The sequence below is a fragment of the Camelus ferus genome, chromosome 19 (assembly GCF_009834535.1).
Source record: "Camelus ferus isolate YT-003-E chromosome 19, BCGSAC_Cfer_1.0, whole genome shotgun sequence".
NCBI lineage: Eukaryota > Metazoa > Chordata > Mammalia > Artiodactyla > Camelidae > Camelus > Camelus ferus.
The window spans coordinates 42591982-42611509 of record NC_045714.1 but is presented as its reverse complement, the minus strand read 5'-3'; the positions used below and the strand labels follow the sequence as shown (position 1 = coordinate 42611509).

The 19528-nt window shown below is 41.5% G+C and overlaps 1 protein-coding gene across 3 annotated transcripts in view; it reads left to right on the top strand.

Annotated features, from left to right (window-relative positions):
- The window catches only part of CHD6 (chromodomain helicase DNA binding protein 6), a 161315-nt gene that overhangs the window by 80631 nt on the left and 61156 nt on the right, over nucleotides 1-19528 (top strand). For all 3 annotated transcript variants that reach the window (XM_032462323.1, XM_032462321.1, XM_032462322.1), the window contains 11 exons: nucleotides 2104-2166; nucleotides 2985-3043; nucleotides 3692-3809; nucleotides 8297-8383; nucleotides 8584-8718; nucleotides 9515-9636; nucleotides 10885-11128; nucleotides 12305-12481; nucleotides 13089-13232; nucleotides 16310-16565; nucleotides 17193-17403. In XM_032462323.1, the coding sequence (XP_032318214.1) occupies nucleotides 2104-2166; nucleotides 2985-3043; nucleotides 3692-3809; nucleotides 8297-8383; nucleotides 8584-8718; nucleotides 9515-9636; nucleotides 10885-11128; nucleotides 12305-12481; nucleotides 13089-13232; nucleotides 16310-16565; nucleotides 17193-17403 (1616 nt within the window). The remainder of the gene's footprint in view (nucleotides 1-2103; nucleotides 2167-2984; nucleotides 3044-3691; nucleotides 3810-8296; nucleotides 8384-8583; nucleotides 8719-9514; nucleotides 9637-10884; nucleotides 11129-12304; nucleotides 12482-13088; nucleotides 13233-16309; nucleotides 16566-17192; nucleotides 17404-19528) is intronic.

Here is a 19528-nt window from a genome sequence, read left to right as displayed (position 1 = left end):
AACTGTGTGTGTATATATGAAGCTTCATCGGGCATACACTTGAGATCTCTCCGTGCTGTGTGTATGCCATACCTCAGTCACTTCCAAAGTGTTAAGTTAGCATGTCTGGCAGTTCCTTGATGATGAAGACTGTAGCTCATTTATTGCTGTAAGACCAGTGCATAAACACAAAAGCACTCAATAAATAAAGTGGAAGGAATTTAGGAAGGAAATGAAGTAGGAAGTTAGTTCATTGGTTCACTGGTCTAGTTTCTTTTAACCCAGCCCCAGTTCCTTTGCTCACTGCCCGCTTGTCATAGTCTGAACTCTGTTGACTGCAAAGTTGGAATAGTGATTTTACTGCTCAGGAAAGTACACCTAGCATAGGCCCTTTGCTGTTAGCCATCTGGACAGTAGGAAATAAGTCTGGGTGTACGGAGAAGGGGGAGACTTTTTAATTACACAGTGTAGATTAAGAATAACTCTCCAGTCTGTGACCCTGGCGAGTTCAATGCTTTATTCCCTCCTGTATTTCCACCTGTCTCTCTTTTCTTCTTCCCTGTTATTTAGCATTTGACAAATACTCATTGATCACCCACTGTTGCCTGGCCTTTTCAAGGTATCTGGCTCCATCAGTGAGTAAAACAGATAAGGATCCCTTCCCTCACAAGGCTGATATTGTGATGGGAGATGGCCAGGCCACAGTAAACTGCCTCCTTTTCTTACTTGTGGGTAGGATTCAAGTAGAACAAATACACTTACAGGGAAACAAGAGCTTAGCCTATATTCCCCCCTTCCTTGTATGGTAGGCTCAGTTCACTTGTCTTCTTGTTAAGCAGTGGGAAAAGACTTGTCACTTTGGATTAACTTCACAGTGCCATGTGTCTAGGGGGACGTAATAAATATTTGTAGCCTTGGGGGGCTTCTGTCAACGCCTGCTGATTTCCATACTTTTTTCTACCATCTGTCCTACTTATCATTTTTTTTTTTTTTTTTTTTTTTTTTTTACTGTCACTTTTCTGGGAAAAGCTTGCTTTAAGATCTTAGAAAATATGTTTTCTGTAATGGTATGGCTTTGGGACAGTTGAGCCCTAGAATGGGTAGACCGAAGGCTGTGATATGCAGCATCAATCATCCTTTTGGAAAGTTCTGATCAGGAACCCAAATAGTTATTTTAAGAGTTAGGGTTGTTGTGATGCGTGTTCTTTTCATATACTGTTCTAAGTCTCATACTGTGGTAAAGATTACATCTGGAAAGTTCATGTAGTACATCTGAGACCACTGAAATAAAATTGCTCAAGTAAAGTCCTAGAAAGAATGTTAAAGCATGAGTGTTCTCATTCAAAGCTTCCTGTTTAAAATTTGTTGTTTTTTAATGTGCAGAATTTTGTTAAATCAAATACTCTGTAGAAAGAGATTTCATGGAGATTAGGAGCCTAGCAATTTTGATGTGTATCTAGGGTAGAAAGTAAGGAATTAATTTGTTTCCAATTGAGATTTGTAGTCAAAAAATGATCAGTGAAACAGAAAACCATTTCCAGATGCAGAGGAGAAAGATGGTACAATTTAGTAGAGAATAATTACACCTTGTATTTGCATAGTGCTTACTGTCCAAAAAATGTTTTCCCATGCCATTTTATCTTCTCAGTAACCCAGTGAGATGTGTATTTTTAACTCCTATTTTAATAGATTTAGAACTAAGTGGTATTAATTGACTTGCCCAAAATCAGTTGCTGGTAGCTGTCAGAATTGGGACCCTCTGATCCTAAACCCCTCAAATTCTTTTATGTTATGCCTTTCTGAAAATTTTACGCAGCAACATATAGGCCGCACAGAGAAAGGAAGTCCTGAAACCAATTTTAGTGATGCTAAAGGCAGATCTGAAATCAGGAATCTGAAAAAGCAGAATAACTTCCCTGCTTCTGTGAGGGCGAAGGTGATATTGTGCCCAGTGGTGAGAACGTGGTGATCTTCTGATCACTCCATGGGCTGATAGGAGGGAGTCCTCAGTACTCAAAGGTGAACTTTTGGATGAAGTAATACCTAGTGTAGTATTTCTTCTAGACTAAATTCATGGCTTCTGTGGTGCCAGTAATTCTGTTTCTCTGTAACCTCCATCTCTAGGAGCCTCCAGAAGATGATGCAAACATCATTGAGAAGATCCTGGCGTCTAAGACTGTCCAGGAGGTTGGTGGCTGATGTTCCTGGCTTTTATATCACTAGCACAGATTACACCCTCTGTGAAGAGATCCCTGGCGGGAGAGCCTGGCATGGTCGTTCTTGGCCGGAGTGAGAGCTGGGCAGGAACACTGCTGGGCTCGTCGACACTTCCTTTTATCCCCATGAAAGATTTTAGGACATAAAGTTCTTAAATACTTGAGTATGGCCCAAACCGATTTCTTTTCTTCGTTACGATCCGAGCAAAAGGTACTTAACCCTTAGTTGCTGTAGCCTGTGCAAAGCCATCAGAGGGCCAAGAAAAAGAGATGGAAAAAGGCTCCCAGTCTTTTCCTTTAGACATCTCAGGGATCCTCTAGAGAAAATTCCTGGTGTGAAAGAGTATGTTGGTGCCAGTGGGAGTGTGGTTCCATCTTTACTTCAAGTATTTATGAAAGTAAACTTCCTTACTTTGAGAGTGAACATCGCTGGTGTTTGGGTGACAGCTGGGTGGGGGGCGCCAGGGGTGTATGTTCTCACTTATGCACGCAGCTCTCAGAGCAGCTCTAAGAGCCCGGGGCTGGTTTGGCTTTATCAGCTGAATGCTGTCCCAGCCTGACCTTGGAAGGACACCAGGAGGATCTTTTTTTTTTTACCTTATAGCTATCTGTGTGTTCAGCCTTTAGAAAACTTGCTCAAAAGCTGTCAGAAAAAGACCTGAGGAAATGAAAATATCCTCAAGAAATCTGTACTAGAACCAGGAAGAAGTGTGATCTCCCTGTTTTCTTTTGGCACAGAAGGGTGATCTGTGGGGATCTGGGCTGATAACCGCTTGCTTTTGGTTACAGGTTCACCCAGGAGAACCCCCATTCGACTTGGAGCTGTTCTATGTCAAGTACAGAAATTTGTATGTCTGTTTAATGTATTATTTGTACTTTATATGAATAAAACTTCTTTCTTTCATCACATCATTATCTTCTATATTTTCCAAGAATGGCCCCTAAGGCATGACCCACAGATCTTGATTGACTCAAGTTCACCTTAGGCAACCGTGCTCAACTTTGGCTGCACATAGAGTCACCTGGAGAGCTTTTTAAAACTGCTGAAGCCCTTGCTCCACTCAAGACCAGCTGGCTCATACTCTGGGAGTAGTTCCCAAGGATTAGTGTATTTTAAAAACTCCCTCTAAGTTCCCATTTGCCCGCAGAGTGGAGAATGACAGTCCTATACTTTTATGCCCTCTTGCATTTTTCTCTCTTTTTCTGCTGTGTGCCCACTTTCACTAAGATGTATTAACGATAGCCTACTTACACCTGCCCTCCCTCTGCTCTGAGCCAGTTTCTGTAGAAGCCACAGAGTGACCAGTTGCTTGCAATTGCTGCATTGTTTTGTTTTCTGTTTTTGCCCTGAAGGGCAAGGCCCTTCTAAGCCCAGTCTCCAGCAATTTCCCAACAAGCCACTCCCTGCTGCTGTGTTGGATGGTCACCCTGGTTATTGAAACACTTTAAAGCTTGATGATTTGCACTTGTCTCACAATTTATATGTCTTTGGATAGTTCCTACTTACACTGTAAATGGGCCACAATGGAAGAGCTTGAAAAGGATCCTCGCATCGCACAGAAGATCAAGCGATTTAGGAATAAACAAGCCCAGATGAAGCACATTTTTACTGAGGTGAAGAAATATTTACTAGCTAATTTGACCACTGCTTTTCTTGCAGTATTAAATTCCGAGTTTAAGTTTCTTGAAGTCTTGTACAGACCTATTGCTGAAGTCAAATTGCTCGGTGTGCACTGATTTATGACAAAAGCGGTCCAGATTTAAGCCAAAGAACACAAATTATCCACCAAGGAATAAGGATCAAGCCTTATAAACTGATAACTCATAAGCATGTGCATCTTGGTCAGAATACCTATAAATAGCTTGGGCAGAAGGAATGTGCACATAGTTCTTTCATTTCCTCAACCCCTGATCCCCAAAAGGGCAGTTCCAAAAAGACTTAAAGTTTGAGTGTAAAAAATGAAAACAAAGTTAAAATATTAGAACAGAAGTAAAACAATATATAAACTTGGGAATTTCTGAGTAAGGTACCTACAGCAAGAGGAAGGATTGATGGATTTGGATATCAAAACATCTGTAGTGTCTATAAATTAGAAAATGGCCCCAAATCTTTAAGTAATTAGAAAATATATATATTCATTATGTATGTGTACATATTTCCCAATTACATACATGCAAAGCGTACATTCTTATCCTATATGGAAACCATCTTATATTTATACACACACGTTACACACACATATATACATAGCACAAATAGCTTTAATGATAAGAAATGGTCTTATAATTCAAAAAGAAAAATACAAAATCCCAAATAGAAAAAGTGAACAAATTAATGGGGAATTCAGAAAAGAGGGGAAAATTGGTCATTAACCATACAAAAATGTAGTCAATTTCACTAGCAGAGAAATGCAAATTAAAATGGGAATCTTCTAGTTTTTACTTATCACATACTTGAAGGGTTTAAAAGTAAGTATCTGTTGCTGGTGAAGGTACAGGGAAGAGACACTCTTGTCTGCCACTGGTTGGGAGCATAAGTTAGGATGACCTGTCAGAAGAGCAGTATGACAGCAGACATCAGATGTCTCAGTGTTTGCATATCTTTTGTCCCAGCAGTTCTAATTTCGTCATTTATTTTAAGGAAGTTATCCAGTCTTTGTGCAAAGACTTAGGAATGATGAACAGTTGTTTGTATTGGTGAAAAACTGAAAACAAACAAAATGTTAGATAATAGATATTTGTTAAATGATGCTACATCCCACAGAATGCAATACTGTGCATCTAGTGAAAATGACATTGGAGGACAACTACTAATGAGATAAAAAGAGCTTGATGTTATAAACTGTTGTTAGTTGAAAATGTCAAGCTCTTACAGTGTATGAGATGGTTCCATTTTAGGGGGTGTAGGAGAAAAAGAATCACCATAATAATGCATAGAAAATGTTTGAATATACATGAAAATGTTGACATAATTTTCTCCACTAGATGGGATCGTGGTGATTTCTATTTTCTTTAACATGTAATTTTTCAATTTTATACAGATAACTTACGAGGAAAAAAGCAATAAAAATTATTTTTTATATGTAGTCACAAATACGAGACCTTAAGGGTGCATTCAGATGCCATCAGGTTGATGCCCATGCTAACCAATTCATTGTTCATGTTGTACTCCTCTTCTGCAGATGACAAAGAGCAATGTGGATAAGTGTTCTTCCTGTCCCAGTGTGGGGTCCTGTCTCTTTAGCATTAACGCTTGGCCCTGGGCCTCTCCAGGATTTCCAGGATTGTTGGAAAGCCTGTGAGAATTCGTTTTCCTGGCATTGTTTCTCTGATAGAGACTCAGGAAAAGGAAGGACTGGACTTGGGAAACCCATCTTGAAGCCCTGTTGGATACTCTTCCTCGGTTCTTGGAAGATTTTCTTCACACCTCTATTTTAGCAAGCATTTGCAGTGTAGTGACTTGTTTACATGTCTGTGTCTTCCATTTTGAGCCCTGCGAGACAGACAGGGCCATGTCTTCCTCATGTTTCTATCCACGGTACTAGGCACAGGGTCAGTGCTCAGTCATCACTTGGCTGTGCCCGGACAAGAGAGAAGGGTTGCCTTGTGCCACCTCTGCTCCAGACCCATCAGCACTCCTGTTTTTTTGGAATAAAGTCCAGACTCCTAGTTTCTGATTCATTTCCAAGATTGCAGTTTTTCCTTGGGTTGAGAATAGAGAGAAAATTGTGTTAGGGTGTGTAGAAATAATGTAACGGAGTTCACACTCCTGTGGGAAGGAATGGCTTTAGAGAAGATTGAGGAAATCATGAAAGGAAGGAGGAATAAGAGTGGGGAGTAGTTCCTATAATACCATCTTCAGTTTTGACCTATTCAACACTTTTATTGGTAACTTGCAGAAATGATATTCTTAGGAAATTTTTTAAAACTTCGTTTTTTTGTGTGTTGGCGGGGTGGGGGATAATTAGGTTTATTTGTTTGTTTATTCTTAGAGGAAGTACTGGGGATTCAACGCAGGACCTCTTGCATGCTGAGCATGCGCTCTACTGCTTGAGCTATACCCTCCCCCACAAAAGTAACTTAGTTTTGAATAGAGCTTCTTCATACCCATTATTTCCAGCTGCTTTATGACACAGCCAGGGGCACATGGGAAGGTGAAGCAGACTCAGAAGGCCGTGACTTCCCAGGCGCCACAGGTGGAGGCCATCTGTCAGACCCTGCCTCCTAAACGCCAGACCCAGCGCTGGGAGAATAAATGACAAAGTCAAAGTTCAGGCTTACCTGGACAAGATGACATGAATGAAAGAATGACAGTGGCAATAAATTAATGTCACACATTGGTATTTTTAAATTTTTACAACTTTGGTATGGGGAAGATGCCTGGCTAGCCGTTCTAAGGAAGAAAAGATATTGCCAGCTTAATTTCAAGTTTACTGTGAGCCAGGAGTCGGGTGGGGCTGCTTAAAAAGCAACACGAGTCCTCACAGCACCAGTGGACTAGCCCTGCTGTGCCTGCTCTTTTCATTCCTAAGTGTTGTGTTGATCTGGGGACCAGGATTCGGTGAACGGCTTTGTAAAACCCGAGAGCAGCTGCAGGAGGACTGTACCGCTGGTCCAGGGGCAGGAGCACGTCTGAGTGATTGAGAGCAAGGGCAGAAAGTGGATGCACAGTGCTAGGAGCCTGGGCTCTGGCACTGACCTCCCCCCAGCCCACCCCCCCAACACGCGCGCACACGCACACGCGCACACACACACACACACACACACCTGGGGTCCTTGGGCAGTAGCTCCTTCAGACTCAGTAGGCTCCATTTTTGCAAAGCAGAACCTCTAATAGTATCAGCCTCACAGAATACCCGGGTGGGTTAAATGACACAGTGTTGATGGAAGTGCTCAACACTGCCTGGCCCATGGTCACTGTTCTCTGCAGGTCAGCTCTCCACATCACCAGGGGATCTGGAACGCGACGTCCGAGGGCCACTGAGCACCTGGGTTTAGGGGAGGTGTTCAGATGTAGGGGAGAGAATCAACTTGGTTACTGCTGCTGTAGAGGAAGCAGTTCCCACCAATGAGTCATGGTTCCAGGGAGAAAATCAGGCCGTAATTTAATAGTAGTAACGATAAAGGTCATGGTGTTCCGACTGAACAGGCTGAAGCAGAGCTGTCTTGGCTCTGGGTCAGGTCTTAGAGGGCAGTAAATTCCTGAACATGGGAATAAAGGAATCTGAGGATGGACTTGCCAGGGATGCTATAAAAAAGCATTTGTGCATTGATTGGAAGATGAAACTAGACAGCTCCTGAAGAGCCCTCCAGCCCTAAGGGGTGAGAAGAACACTTCCTGCAGTTCAGGAAGAGGGCTTCTGGGCAAGAAAGACCTCGGTAAACATTCCAATTCACATAGCTTTGCAACCACGGTCACTACTTATTTTAACTCTCTGAGTAGTTTTCTCATCTGTAAAGTAATTACAGCGCCTGCTGCTCCACAAATTCATCTAGAAGCTTAAATGAAAGCACCTAGAATAACTCTGGACACACTTTAAATATTTCTGAATCTTTTTTCTTTTTGTAAGTACACTTTTCTTTTGAAGCATAGTGTACTTAACAGTAAACAAATCCTAAAGGTATCATTCAATGAATTTTTACAAAATAAACACGCCTGTGTAACCACCACCTAGATCAGGAAATAGAGCATTATCAGTACCCCAAAAGCTCCCCTTGTGTCTCCTTCCAATGTTAACTGTTAACTGTTGTTGGTATTAAGAAGTAAAAGAACCTAATTCTGGGTTTTGAAGGTTATCTCTGGAAACCTTCCTTGTGCTGATTTTTGTGCACTGCTGTAATGACCAACAGGTATGAACAGCGACGGCTTACCCTGGCCATGGTGCAACCTGTAAGGTGTGGTTCTTTAAATTTAGTCCTGAAGAGCAGGATCTGGGGGCATTGAAGAAATGTTGATGAGGTGACGTTTATTTTCAAGGGAACATTTTCATTCTGTGTTTTCTGATAGGGCCCACAGTAGGAGGTCACTTGAAGATAAAACACTGGATGTTGGATTGGAGAGAAGAGGACACTTTTTAACTTTTCTTTTCTGTTTGCCTTAGCCTGACGAAGACTTGTTCAACCCAGACTACGTGGAGGTTGATCGCATCTTGGAGGTGGCCCACACAAAGGATGCAGAAACAGGAGAGGTGGGTATTTTGCCATTCTGACTACCTTAATATGTCTTCCCTTCTTGCTTCATATTTTGCTTGTTTTGTTAACATGTGGTCTTTGTTTTCATGGCTTTTGTGTGCTGTATTGTAGGGAGGTTTTCATAGGGCAGTCAGTGTAGGACGGACTCCTTGGATCCAGTAGAAAGAACATCAGTTTCTCTCCTGTTTCCCACCAGGAAGTGACACATTACCTGGTGAAGTGGTGCTCGCTGCCTTACGAGGAAAGCACGTGGGAGCTGGAGGAAGACGTGGACCCTGCAAAAGTTAAAGAATTCGAATCTCTGCAAGTTCTCCCTGAAATTAAGCACGTGGTAATGTATCCGTGTCACTCTTTGCACCTCTTATAATGTATAATTTTAGGGCCTTGGCAATCCTGGATGTCTGTGGGCTGAGCTCCCAAGTGGTTTCTCTGTCTCTTACTACCTGTGGTTCAGAGTATGTTTCTCCCCAAATTACACTTTATTAGCACTCAGGTCAGCTTAGGTCTGGACTCTACTTTGACGTATGTGACATTTAAGAAGCTTGAACATGAGCTTTGATTTCTTGGTATATGGCTGTTAGATGGAGTTAGTAAGATAGAAGGAGTAAGAAATACCTGGCTTGGGAAAGAAGCTTAGTAAGTTGTTAATAATCTTTCTTGTTTTCTACTTCTTATCTCTTGCTCTGTCGGTGATCTCTTTTCTTTGGTTTTATCCTTTGCTTTTACTCAATTGGAATGTTCTTAAAGGGAAGAACTATCCTTTATCTATGGATCCCTGGGACTTCACAGAGAAACCATAGGTTTTCAGTATATGTTTGTTGAGTTGGTTTGTTTTTCTGACTCTGGATTATTACTACCAAGCTGCAAAAGTGTGGGCCTGTTTCTCTTCTTCATTAATTGCTTGAAATTTCTTAGAGGTGTTCTTAGTTTAATCTGGCAAAATCTAGAAAATACAGGGCCTACACATTAGTCAGAGATAGTGATGCAGTCTATAGCCAGCTTTAGGACAGTGTTTTGGTTTTTTTTTTGAGATTTCCCGCTTTCCCCATCATCACCCTGAGTCCCTCTCCGTGCTGCGTTCCTGAAATGTCATGCTCTGTGTCTTGTGCTCTCTGCTTTCCCCCAAGGAGCGGCCTGCTTCAGACTCCTGGCAGAAGCTGGAGAAGTCTCGAGAGTATAAGAACAGCAACCAGCTCCGGGAGTACCAGCTGGAGGGGATGAACTGGCTTCTTTTTAACTGGTACAACAGGTGCGGAGCCAGAACCAGTCTTATCTTCGCGGATGGTTCTTCTCCCAAATGTGTATGCCTCCAGGGGGACTGTGGCTTAGCCCACTTAGGGTGGTGGCAGCAGAGTGGTGAGAGAGTGCCACGTGGCCGTCAGGTCAATGTGGGGATCTTTGCACATCAGGCGTTACCAGGACTTTATGTCACGTGTTTCTTCAGCCAAAAGGAATGGTCTTTAGACATCACTGACTTTGCCCTTTTATTCCTTCGCCAGTCTAACCAAAACGTTAGGCTCAACATAGATGAAACAAAACCCGAAAGATCCTTTAAAGCTGGTTTTTTTTGGGTTTGTTTTTTTTTTAATCTCCAAGTCTGTAGCAGAAATTGTCTCTAAAGGGGAATGGCTCTGGATTGTAGCCCCAGCTCTGCTGTTGGTGGGCCATGGTGGTCTAGACTTGTAATGTCATACTCTGTTTTCAGCTCTTCGTGCTTTAGTTCCTGTGAGAAGCTGGAATGAAACAGATGAAATTTAAGAAAGATGGGTTAAGATTTTCTTAACATTCTAGAGTGGTACCACCTAGTACTGATTTTAAAGACAGCATGTAGGGGAACACACTCCAAGCTGGGACTGTGGAGACCCGTGTTCTAGCATTGTCCCTGCCACTTCATCACAGTGTGACTCAGGGCACAGCTCACTGAAGCGTTCCAGGTCTGGGGTTGCCCACCTGAACAGTGAGGAGTGAGACTGGACAGGGGCCACACTCTTCAAGGGTCACAGCTCTGTGCAGTCTGTGATTCTGGGTCACTGGAGAGACCAGTGATTTTACTCTTATATGGAATTTAGTGTGGGTTAAAAGTCTGTCCTTTGATAACACAAGTGATAGACAATGAGAACCATGTAACTTTTGTTTTTATTTTTGCCTTGGCTTCCATGAAGTTTGTCAGGTACAGAAACTGGCTTAGGTTTGCGGCATTTTTCTTTCTCCTTGTCTCACTATTATTTTAATTTTTAGTACTTTTAGTTTATATTTAAGTGGGCCTGTTTGGTGTGTTTTCTCACAAGTTGCTGTAATTCCTTTTTGAAAGTAGACAGGGTATGAATAATGATAATAAAAACTTGCCTCAGTTGCATCTCTGGAAAATGCTGATAAAGCCTTCACCAATGACCTTACAGGTCAAGGTGTGCTTCTGAAGTATGTTTTTTAGTTAAAACCAATCTCTGCCTCTTTCCTGTATTGATGATGAATTATCTGTATTTCTTACTGTCTGCAGAAAAAACTGCATTTTGGCTGATGAGATGGGCCTAGGGAAAACCATCCAGTCCATCACATTCCTTTCAGAAATATTCCTCAGGGGAATCCACGGCCCCTTCCTCATCATCGCCCCGCTCTCCACCATCACTAACTGGGAGCGGGAGTTCCGGACGTGGACCGAGATGAATGCCATTGTGTACCACGGCAGCCAGATCAGCAGGCAGATGATCCAGCAGTATGAGATGGTGTACAGAGATGCACAGGTGAGCCTTCTGCATCTCAGAGTGCCCCGGGGAGAGCCCAATGTCATAGTTCAGAACAGTCTTTCTGTCCCTCGTCTTCCAAAGTTTCACATCCTGGGTTACTGTTGACTTACTCTGTAGAGTCACATGTTTATCGAGGCAGACTTTTACTCCTCCCTGGTAGTTTAACTTACGATAAAACAGAACTGGAGGGCATGCTTTCCATTCTTTGCCATTTACCAGAGACTCTTTTTAAGACGTTGAAATTTTGGCTTCTTGTGTTGGCTTATGAAGTTGCTTTTACGTGGAGGAGATTTTGGTGGGATTTTTGTGTGCTCAGTGAAGAAAGTGAGCAGAAGAATTCATGTATGAAGGAAGGGTTCTCAGGCAGGGAGTCTGAAGAGAGAGGAGGTTAACGGATTTGACAGGGAAAGATAAAGAGAAAACAGGATTCAGATTGTTAATTCTATTGTTCTAGCACAATAGAATTTTTTAAAAGTTTTTGTTAAGTATAATCACTTTGCTGAATATGCTCGTATGCTTGTCCTGAGCACTGGCTTTTATAATTAAGTAAGGTGAAAATTAAATGAATTCCAGCAGAGGAAAGGCTGTGCCCTCCCCAGAGGTTTCAGAGACAGAGAAGACACTTGGAAGGTGTGCTCCAGCGTGATACAGCTCTGCTCTTACAGTGTGACAGCAACACTAAGACAGGCTGAAGGACAGCAGTGTGTCCTGCCTCGTGGCACTTACCCCAGGTGAATCAGGATCATGACTTTGAATCTGTGCTAGAACCCAAGCTACAATGTGAAACTAATCATACCTGAAAGTAGCAAAGAGGGTTTCCTTGGGCATTCAAGCTGTGCATGGTCTAGACCAACTCCTGGCTGGAAATGTGTGAATCAACACCCACTCGCTTCCCTCATCAGGACAAGTAATAAACAAAAAGCTTCCTTGCTTGGCCTTCCGTACTGCTCATCTGTCTCACTTTTGTGAGGGTACGTGCCCTCTTGCTTTTGTTCCACTGTTATAGTGGGGTCTCTCTCATCTGTATAGCTAGTTCATTCTTGTATTCTCTCTCTTCTCAAATGACAAAGACAGCGCTTATTAAAGTGCTGCCTCTTCTAATGCAGCTGGTAACCCATTGGCTGGATTCTCTAGCCATGTGTAAAGCTCTGCCTTTGGTTGTGTCATTCTCAGGGAAACCCCCTGTCAGGAGTCTTCAAGTTCCATGTCGTCATTACAACATTTGAGATGATCCTGGCAGACTGCCCCGAGCTGAAGAAGATTCACTGGAGCTGTGTGATCATTGATGAAGCCCACAGACTGAAGAATAGGAACTGCAAACTTCTGGAGGGTCTAAAGCTCATGGCCCTGGTGAGAACTGGCAAGCTCTCTACGTAAACACAGGCTCCTTCTGTTCACGGCGGAGGAAGCATTCTTTAGCCATCTGCACGCGGCTTACTTGTGCACAGTCTGTTTCCCCGACATTTTCTTTCTGCCCTCTATTGCCATGATAGTGCAGGAATCAAACGTTTTTTTGTTAAGAACTGGGTCAACAATTGGACCTTTGCCACAGATTGATTCCCAGAGAGACCCAGGGGAATCTTAAATACCATGAGATTTGTGACCTACAAATGTAAGATGTTTTGGCTTGTTTCCAGGTCCCTGAATGATCTGGTACAAAGATGATGGCCTTTAACATTACTGCCTTGGCATAGTGCCTAGTATGTGGCAGGCAGGCGCTCAGTAATACTGAATGAATGAATGAATGGTTGCTTTAACTAACATGAAACTGCTGCAGAGCTCAGGGATATGAAGGGAAGGTTGAAGTGTTTATTAACTGAATACCCATGACGTGTTGTCACCCTATTTTGTCATAAAAGCAAAATAGAATTGCTCCAAACTGAGCTTCATTTTCCCACCCAAACCGCTGTTTTTGGCGGCTCAGACCCTGTTGATCACGTGCTGTGAATCTGTGCAGGAACACAAGGTGCTGCTCACGGGGACCCCCTTGCAGAACTCGGTGGAGGAGCTCTTCAGTCTGCTCAACTTCCTGGAGCCGTCACAGTTTCCTTCAGAGACTGCTTTCTTGGAGGAGTTTGGAGATCTGAAAACAGAGGAGCAGGTAACTCGGGGCCTGAAGGATTTGAGGATTATCTTCATCATCAAGGGAAAACAGTCACTGTGGGGACAGAAGTTAGCAAGTCCTCACGTCCCTGGGAAAATGTGCATTGCCTCCTTAATTTATTTGTCTGTGTTGAAGAGGGTAAACTGATTATTAGCAGTTCTTATTACTCCAAAGGATAAATGAATCAACATCCAAAATACCTTATATCCGGACTCTTGCCTTCACTGATCTCATACATAAGTTCAGTATTTTGTTCATCGCTCTGGCCTTAGGCATGCTTCTGTCCTCAGGCATGCTTCTGTCCTCCTCTGCTTCCCTCAGCCTTTGTCTCTCCTCATAAATCATCTGCAGCATGTTTCCAGGCTCGTTTTCTTGAGGACAGCAAAATACACAGGTAGTAAGGAAAAGAAGACAAACGTTTACTAGAGTAATTGGTAAGTCCAGTTTTGTCCAAATTGACTGAATTTTCAAAGATCTAGTCCTGAGTCTAGCTTCTTGGACTCAAAGCTGATTCAAAACAAACCGACATTAATAAATATGTATCTACCATGAGTAGAAATCTCAACTAGACATTACAGGAATAAGGCAGGCAAGTTTAAATGCCATAAGAGAAACAAATAATAGAATGGAGGACTTTAAAGAGAGGGCAGTCACATCTCTTTGGGAATTAGGAGAGGCTTCATGGAGAGAGTACAGCTTGGGATGGACTTCAGGGTGGGTAAGTTCTCATTAGGGGGAGAGGGAAGAGATGGTTATGACTTTGCATAAGAGAAAACAATCTCAGCATAATCAGCCACAGAATTTATTCAGTAGTAAGGAATCGTCAGGTTGAGCTGGAAACAGGACGGATGAATTGTGGAGTATGAAGCCAGAGGAGTTTAGCATTAAATTGTGGGAAGATCTTGAAAGGCAGGTTGGAAAATGTGGTAGGTATTCGAGAAGAATGCAAGGCTTTGCTTGCTGGAATGACATAATTAGTTCTGCTACATTAGTCTAGCAGTGGTGTGAGAGTGGGTTGGGGCAGAGAATGTGGGAACTGAGAAGGTTTGGGAATTTCTCTAACAGATGTCAAGAGTACACTCTGTGGTTCCAGTCTGTTTCTACTTCTGTGGCGAGTCAGACTTTGAGAGCAGTGAATAATCAAACTTAATTCTACTTCTTTACGTTTGCAGTGTCTGTTGATCTTTCAAAAGCTAGCTCCAACCCTCTCTCCATTTTTGGACCATTAGAAATGCATCCTCCTCTCCCGTTGCACTTATTTTGTGGTATGCATTTTTTCTTCTTCCTAGACAGTGACCTCCTTGAGGACAAGGCCCACATCTTCTCCAGAGTTGTGTTTGTTGTATTGACCAGCACAGTGTCTTGCATGTAGTATACTCTAAATGATTCAAGGTATGAACCAAGTGAAGGGCAAAAGCTGAACCCAGCACATGGCAGACTGGCATTTATCCCTATCTTTACCAGTTACCTGGCTGTGTCTTTCCTCTTTGGGTTCTTGTATAGTAATTCCTTATCCATCTGGGGGATTATATCCCCAAATACCATGGTTGGTAAAATAAAGCTCTTGTTAAATGGGTTAGATTTAAGATTGGGGTTAGTTAGGAGAAAACCACAAAAATGGCACTTAATGTCTATACATTTTAATGGAGGTACAGGGGATTGAACCCAGGACCTCAGGCATACTAGGCATTCACCTGACCACTGAGCTATTCCCTCGCCCCTAAATGGCTATACATTTTAAATCACAGTAAATAAAAGTTCTAGAAAGCATTTGGTTACAAAGTAAATCATATTCATCATTGTTTAAAACCAGTTCCAGTAAGTAACTCTTCTAAATCATGCTCTATGAATGACTCTGTATTTTATCTGGATGCATTGGTACAGCCCACAAGTTATTTATGCAAAATCTGCCCCTTTTAAAAATTTTGAACAGCTCTTTATGACTTGAAACTTGTCTCTTTTCTTTTCTTTTTTCTTTTGCACTTGCATTTGCTCTTATTTTCCCACCAGGATTAATCTTACTGGTATTGTGTTTTAGCTAAGTTTAACTCAGGTGCCTTGACTTTGGATCCCTTCTCTGCCCTCTTGGGAGAGTGGGCAAGTCACCTTGCCGGTGCAGTCAAGCGCGTAGAGATCTGCTGTCCAGGCCTGAGTAGGAGAAGAACAGACAAGTCACAGCAAAGAATACGATCAAGTGCCCCTGAAGTGACAGCTTGCATGACGGAGCAGGAGGGGTCACCTCACCACCTTAACTCTGTACATCGCTGCCCCCAAATGTGTTTGCTGCTGTCGTTATTTAGATGTGGGAGGAACCTGTTTCCAGTCTGCTTCTGCTTTTTTTTTTTTTTTGATATAAATGACATATAACATTATATTAGTTTCATATATATATCATAATGATTCAATATACATAGTGTTACAAAATGATCACCGCAGTGTATCATTAACATCCATCACCACACGTAGCTTTAATTTTTTCTTTCTAGTGATGGAGCTTTAAAGATTTACTCTCTTAGCAACTTTCAAATACACAATATAGTATTGTTAACTATAGTCACCTTGCTGTACATTACACCCCCAGGACTAATTTGTTTCATAACCAGAAGTTTGTACCTTTGACCACCTTCATCCATTTTTCACACCCTCTGTTTCTTACTTTGTTCTTTCGGCATCTACTTCCTCTGTAATAGATCACTTGTACCTCTTACCATGGCTTAAAACATTCCTCAGGTAAATTGCTGCACATGCACATGCTACGTGCATGTTAGAGAGAGGTTTGTTTTCTCCATCCTGGAGAATAGGTACTGTCTTTCGTACCTTTCTTCCTTTGTATCTTGTAAGGTCACCACATAGGTTCTCAGTAAGTACTTGCAAATTAAAACCGGATCCCTTTTTTCCTTTCAGTCCTATTATAAGCTCGTCATACTCAGGGATCAGTCATGATCTTTCATTTCATCTACTACCACAGCACTATGATGAGATGCTCAAGAGATTGTAGTGGATGTTGGAATACTTCAATAACCAGTATTGAATCAGGATCAGGACGGGTGAACAGATCTCGTTTTCCTGGACAGGTGAAGAAACTGCAGTCTATCCTAAAACCAATGATGCTTCGGCGGCTGAAAGATGACGTGGAAAAGAACCTTGCTCCCAAGCAAGAGACGATCATTGAGGTAGAGCTGACCAATATCCAGAAAAAGTACTACCGTGCCATCCTGGAGAAGAATTTTTCCTTCCTGACCAAGGGGGCCAATCAGCACAACATGCCCAACCTCATCAACACCATGATGGAGCTGAGAAAATGCTGTAACCACCCCTACCTGATCAACGGTGAGTGGGGCCGTGGGAGCTCAGACCTGGTGTGGGCCTCACGATAGCCGGCGGTGTTGCGTACTGAGTTCCCATGAAGTGCTAGGGTGTGTGTTCTCACCTTTTTGCAGAGTATTAAACTGCGTTTCCAAGAGGTTGATGGATCTGCCTCAGCACTGTAGCCAGTGAGTACACAGAGCCCCATTTTGAACCTACCTCAGCCAGTTCTCTGCCTTAAAGAACATGTCAGAGGCTTTTTTTTTGCAATGAAACTTTTTGATTAAATTTTAAATCCAAATGTGGCTTGGATTTGCTGGTAGCTAGTTTTCTTATCAAGAGGGATCTCTTTTTGTCAGCTTTCTGTGAAGGTTTCTTTCCTTGAGTAAGTCAGCTTGGTATTTCAGATCCTCTCTACTTGGTCAGACTTCCCAGGAAAGCCAAGCACCTGTGTTCACTGCAGGACAGCCCTGCCGCGGCTGTAGAGTCCTCCCCTGAGGGCACAGGCCGGGGCGCACACAGCATTGCCTCACTGGACTGTCGGTTCGGGACCTGAGAATTCACTTCCTTTGTCCTAGGCTCTGCCAGGCAGAGAGTAGCTCTTACCCTTATAGTTTGTTCACGGAATAGTTTTGTTTCATTCTTTTTCAGGGGCAGAGGAGAAAATTTTGGAAGACTTCCGGAAAGCTCACAGCCCTGATGCCCCTGACTTTCAGCTGCAGGCCATGATTCAAGCAGCCGGGAAGCTGGTGCTGATTGATAAACTGCTCCCGAAGCTGATTGCTGGTGGCCACAAAGTACTCATCTTCTCCCAGATGGTGCGCTGTCTCGATATCCTGGAAGATTATCTCATCCAGAGAAGGTGAGACTTGTGTCAAAGCTATGTATCAAATGCTGCGGGCAGTTCCTTTTCTTTGATGCCTTTTTGATTCATTCAGAAATTATGTTTTAACAACAGAGCATTAAAAAAAAAAATAGAGAAAAGGAATCTTCTCTTAAAGATTGCCTAAAATTCAGAGTTGAATCTCATGACCAGGTATACCCAAGTTTAACTGTCTAGAGTGGATTTCCTAGCCTTTGATATGGAACCCTTGCTTTGCTTTAAAAATAAACTTAACATGTTTATTTATATTCTCTTTAATTGGAAGAAACAAAATTCAAGTAACATTACAGAAGGCTAGGAAAATAACATACTTACTTTTTTTTCGGCCTTACTAATGATGAGGGAAATATGTCCTGGAAGGCATCACTATATCAAGTTGCTAAAAGAGCACAAGCTGACAACTCCCCCCGAAAGAATTTGGGGATGTTTTATGTCCTTTTTCAGCCCTGTATCATAAAACCCTCTAAGGTTTTATGATACAGTAGCTATGGCATCCTAATTTATTTTCTTGCTCATACTTCTGTAATTCCTTGAACCTAAGTTCCATTTCTCATGCAGGCGGAGCCTGTGGTGCTTTGGGGGTTGTGTGGATACTACATTTGTTACACCGTACCTTGCATTTTCAGTCATCGGGATACATTAATGATCTGAAGATGGCAAATAGATTTTTAAAATTTACTCTTAATGGAAAAGACTTTTCAAGATCATAGAAACTATTAGCTAAGGCATTGCTAAGTTTAAAGGAAATCTTTGTTTTTAGATAGTCATCATAGTAAATCTCAATTGTGTTAGATATTCTGATCCTTGAAGATCCTGTTTGTCCTTAAAAAATGTAATTTATAGAAAAAGTGTGAAAGGAAATGACAAATTTAACTATGCATTATGCTGACATCTAACATAACATAAATAATTCTCCAAAAATCGGATAAGGCAATAAAAGAATTTCTCAGAACCCTGTATTAGAGATCTTTAGGTAAAGAATTCTTGAGACTTATATTTTTATTTTGAGGGATATATCAAAGCTAGAAAGCAGTTTCATATTTTATAAATGCACTATAGATGAATTTCCAGAACACTTGCTTCTTTTATAAATATATCATCTCACTCTTTGAAATATATACAACTACCAGTTTCCAGTTTTTTTAAAGATTCCCCCCAAATGACTAACAGTATAGTGAACAGACTTTTGCCAAGTACAGATGTCTTAAGTTAGCTCTCTTATATGCTATTTTCCTTATCATTTACTGCTCATTTTGTTTTCAAATTATCTAAGTATTATAGTTTCTCTTGAAAAGAGGAACACATTATAATACCACCACTTGCTCAAGGCTTCCATTCATACTTGGGCATCTATCTTTTTAGTCTTTTTCCTTTGTGCACACAGATATTTAGTTTTGTTGTTAGTTTGTTTGAACTGGGACCATAGTCTACATTATACTTTGTAAGTCACCTTTTGATTTAACGTATTATGAATTTATTTTCTTTAATTTTTTTTCTACAACATAGTTTTGGGGATCTGCATGACACTCTGTCTTATAGGTTGTTTCCAACTTTTCAGCAGTTTAAGGAACTCTGGGAATATTGCTTTGCATTCATTGTATATGTTTCCAGTTATTTCCTTAGTATAAATTCTGTTGTACATTTTTAAAAGCATTTGATATTTATTTCAACACACCCCCTAGAAAGACATTTTTACTATGCCTTTTAATGTTTATGAGAATGCTTTTTTTCTCCATACTCTAATCAATACTGTTTTTACCTTTTAGTCTTGACTAATTCAGTAAGCCAAAATTATGGTCTCTTATTTTAATTTGTATTTCTTTTCTTTTTCTTTTCTTCTTCCTTTTTTTTTTTTTTTTTTTTTTTTAATGGAGATACTGGGCATTGAACCCAGGACCTCCTTGTGCAGGCTAAGCATGAACTCTACCACTGAGCTATTCCCTCCCCCTCATATTTCAGATTATTAATGAGAGTGAATATATTTCGTATTTATTAACTGTTTATATTTCTCTTTTGTGCATTGCTTATTCATGTTCTTTCTCCATTTTCTGTTGCTCTTTGCATTTTTCTTTATTAATTTACAAGAATTGCTTATTTAGTTAAT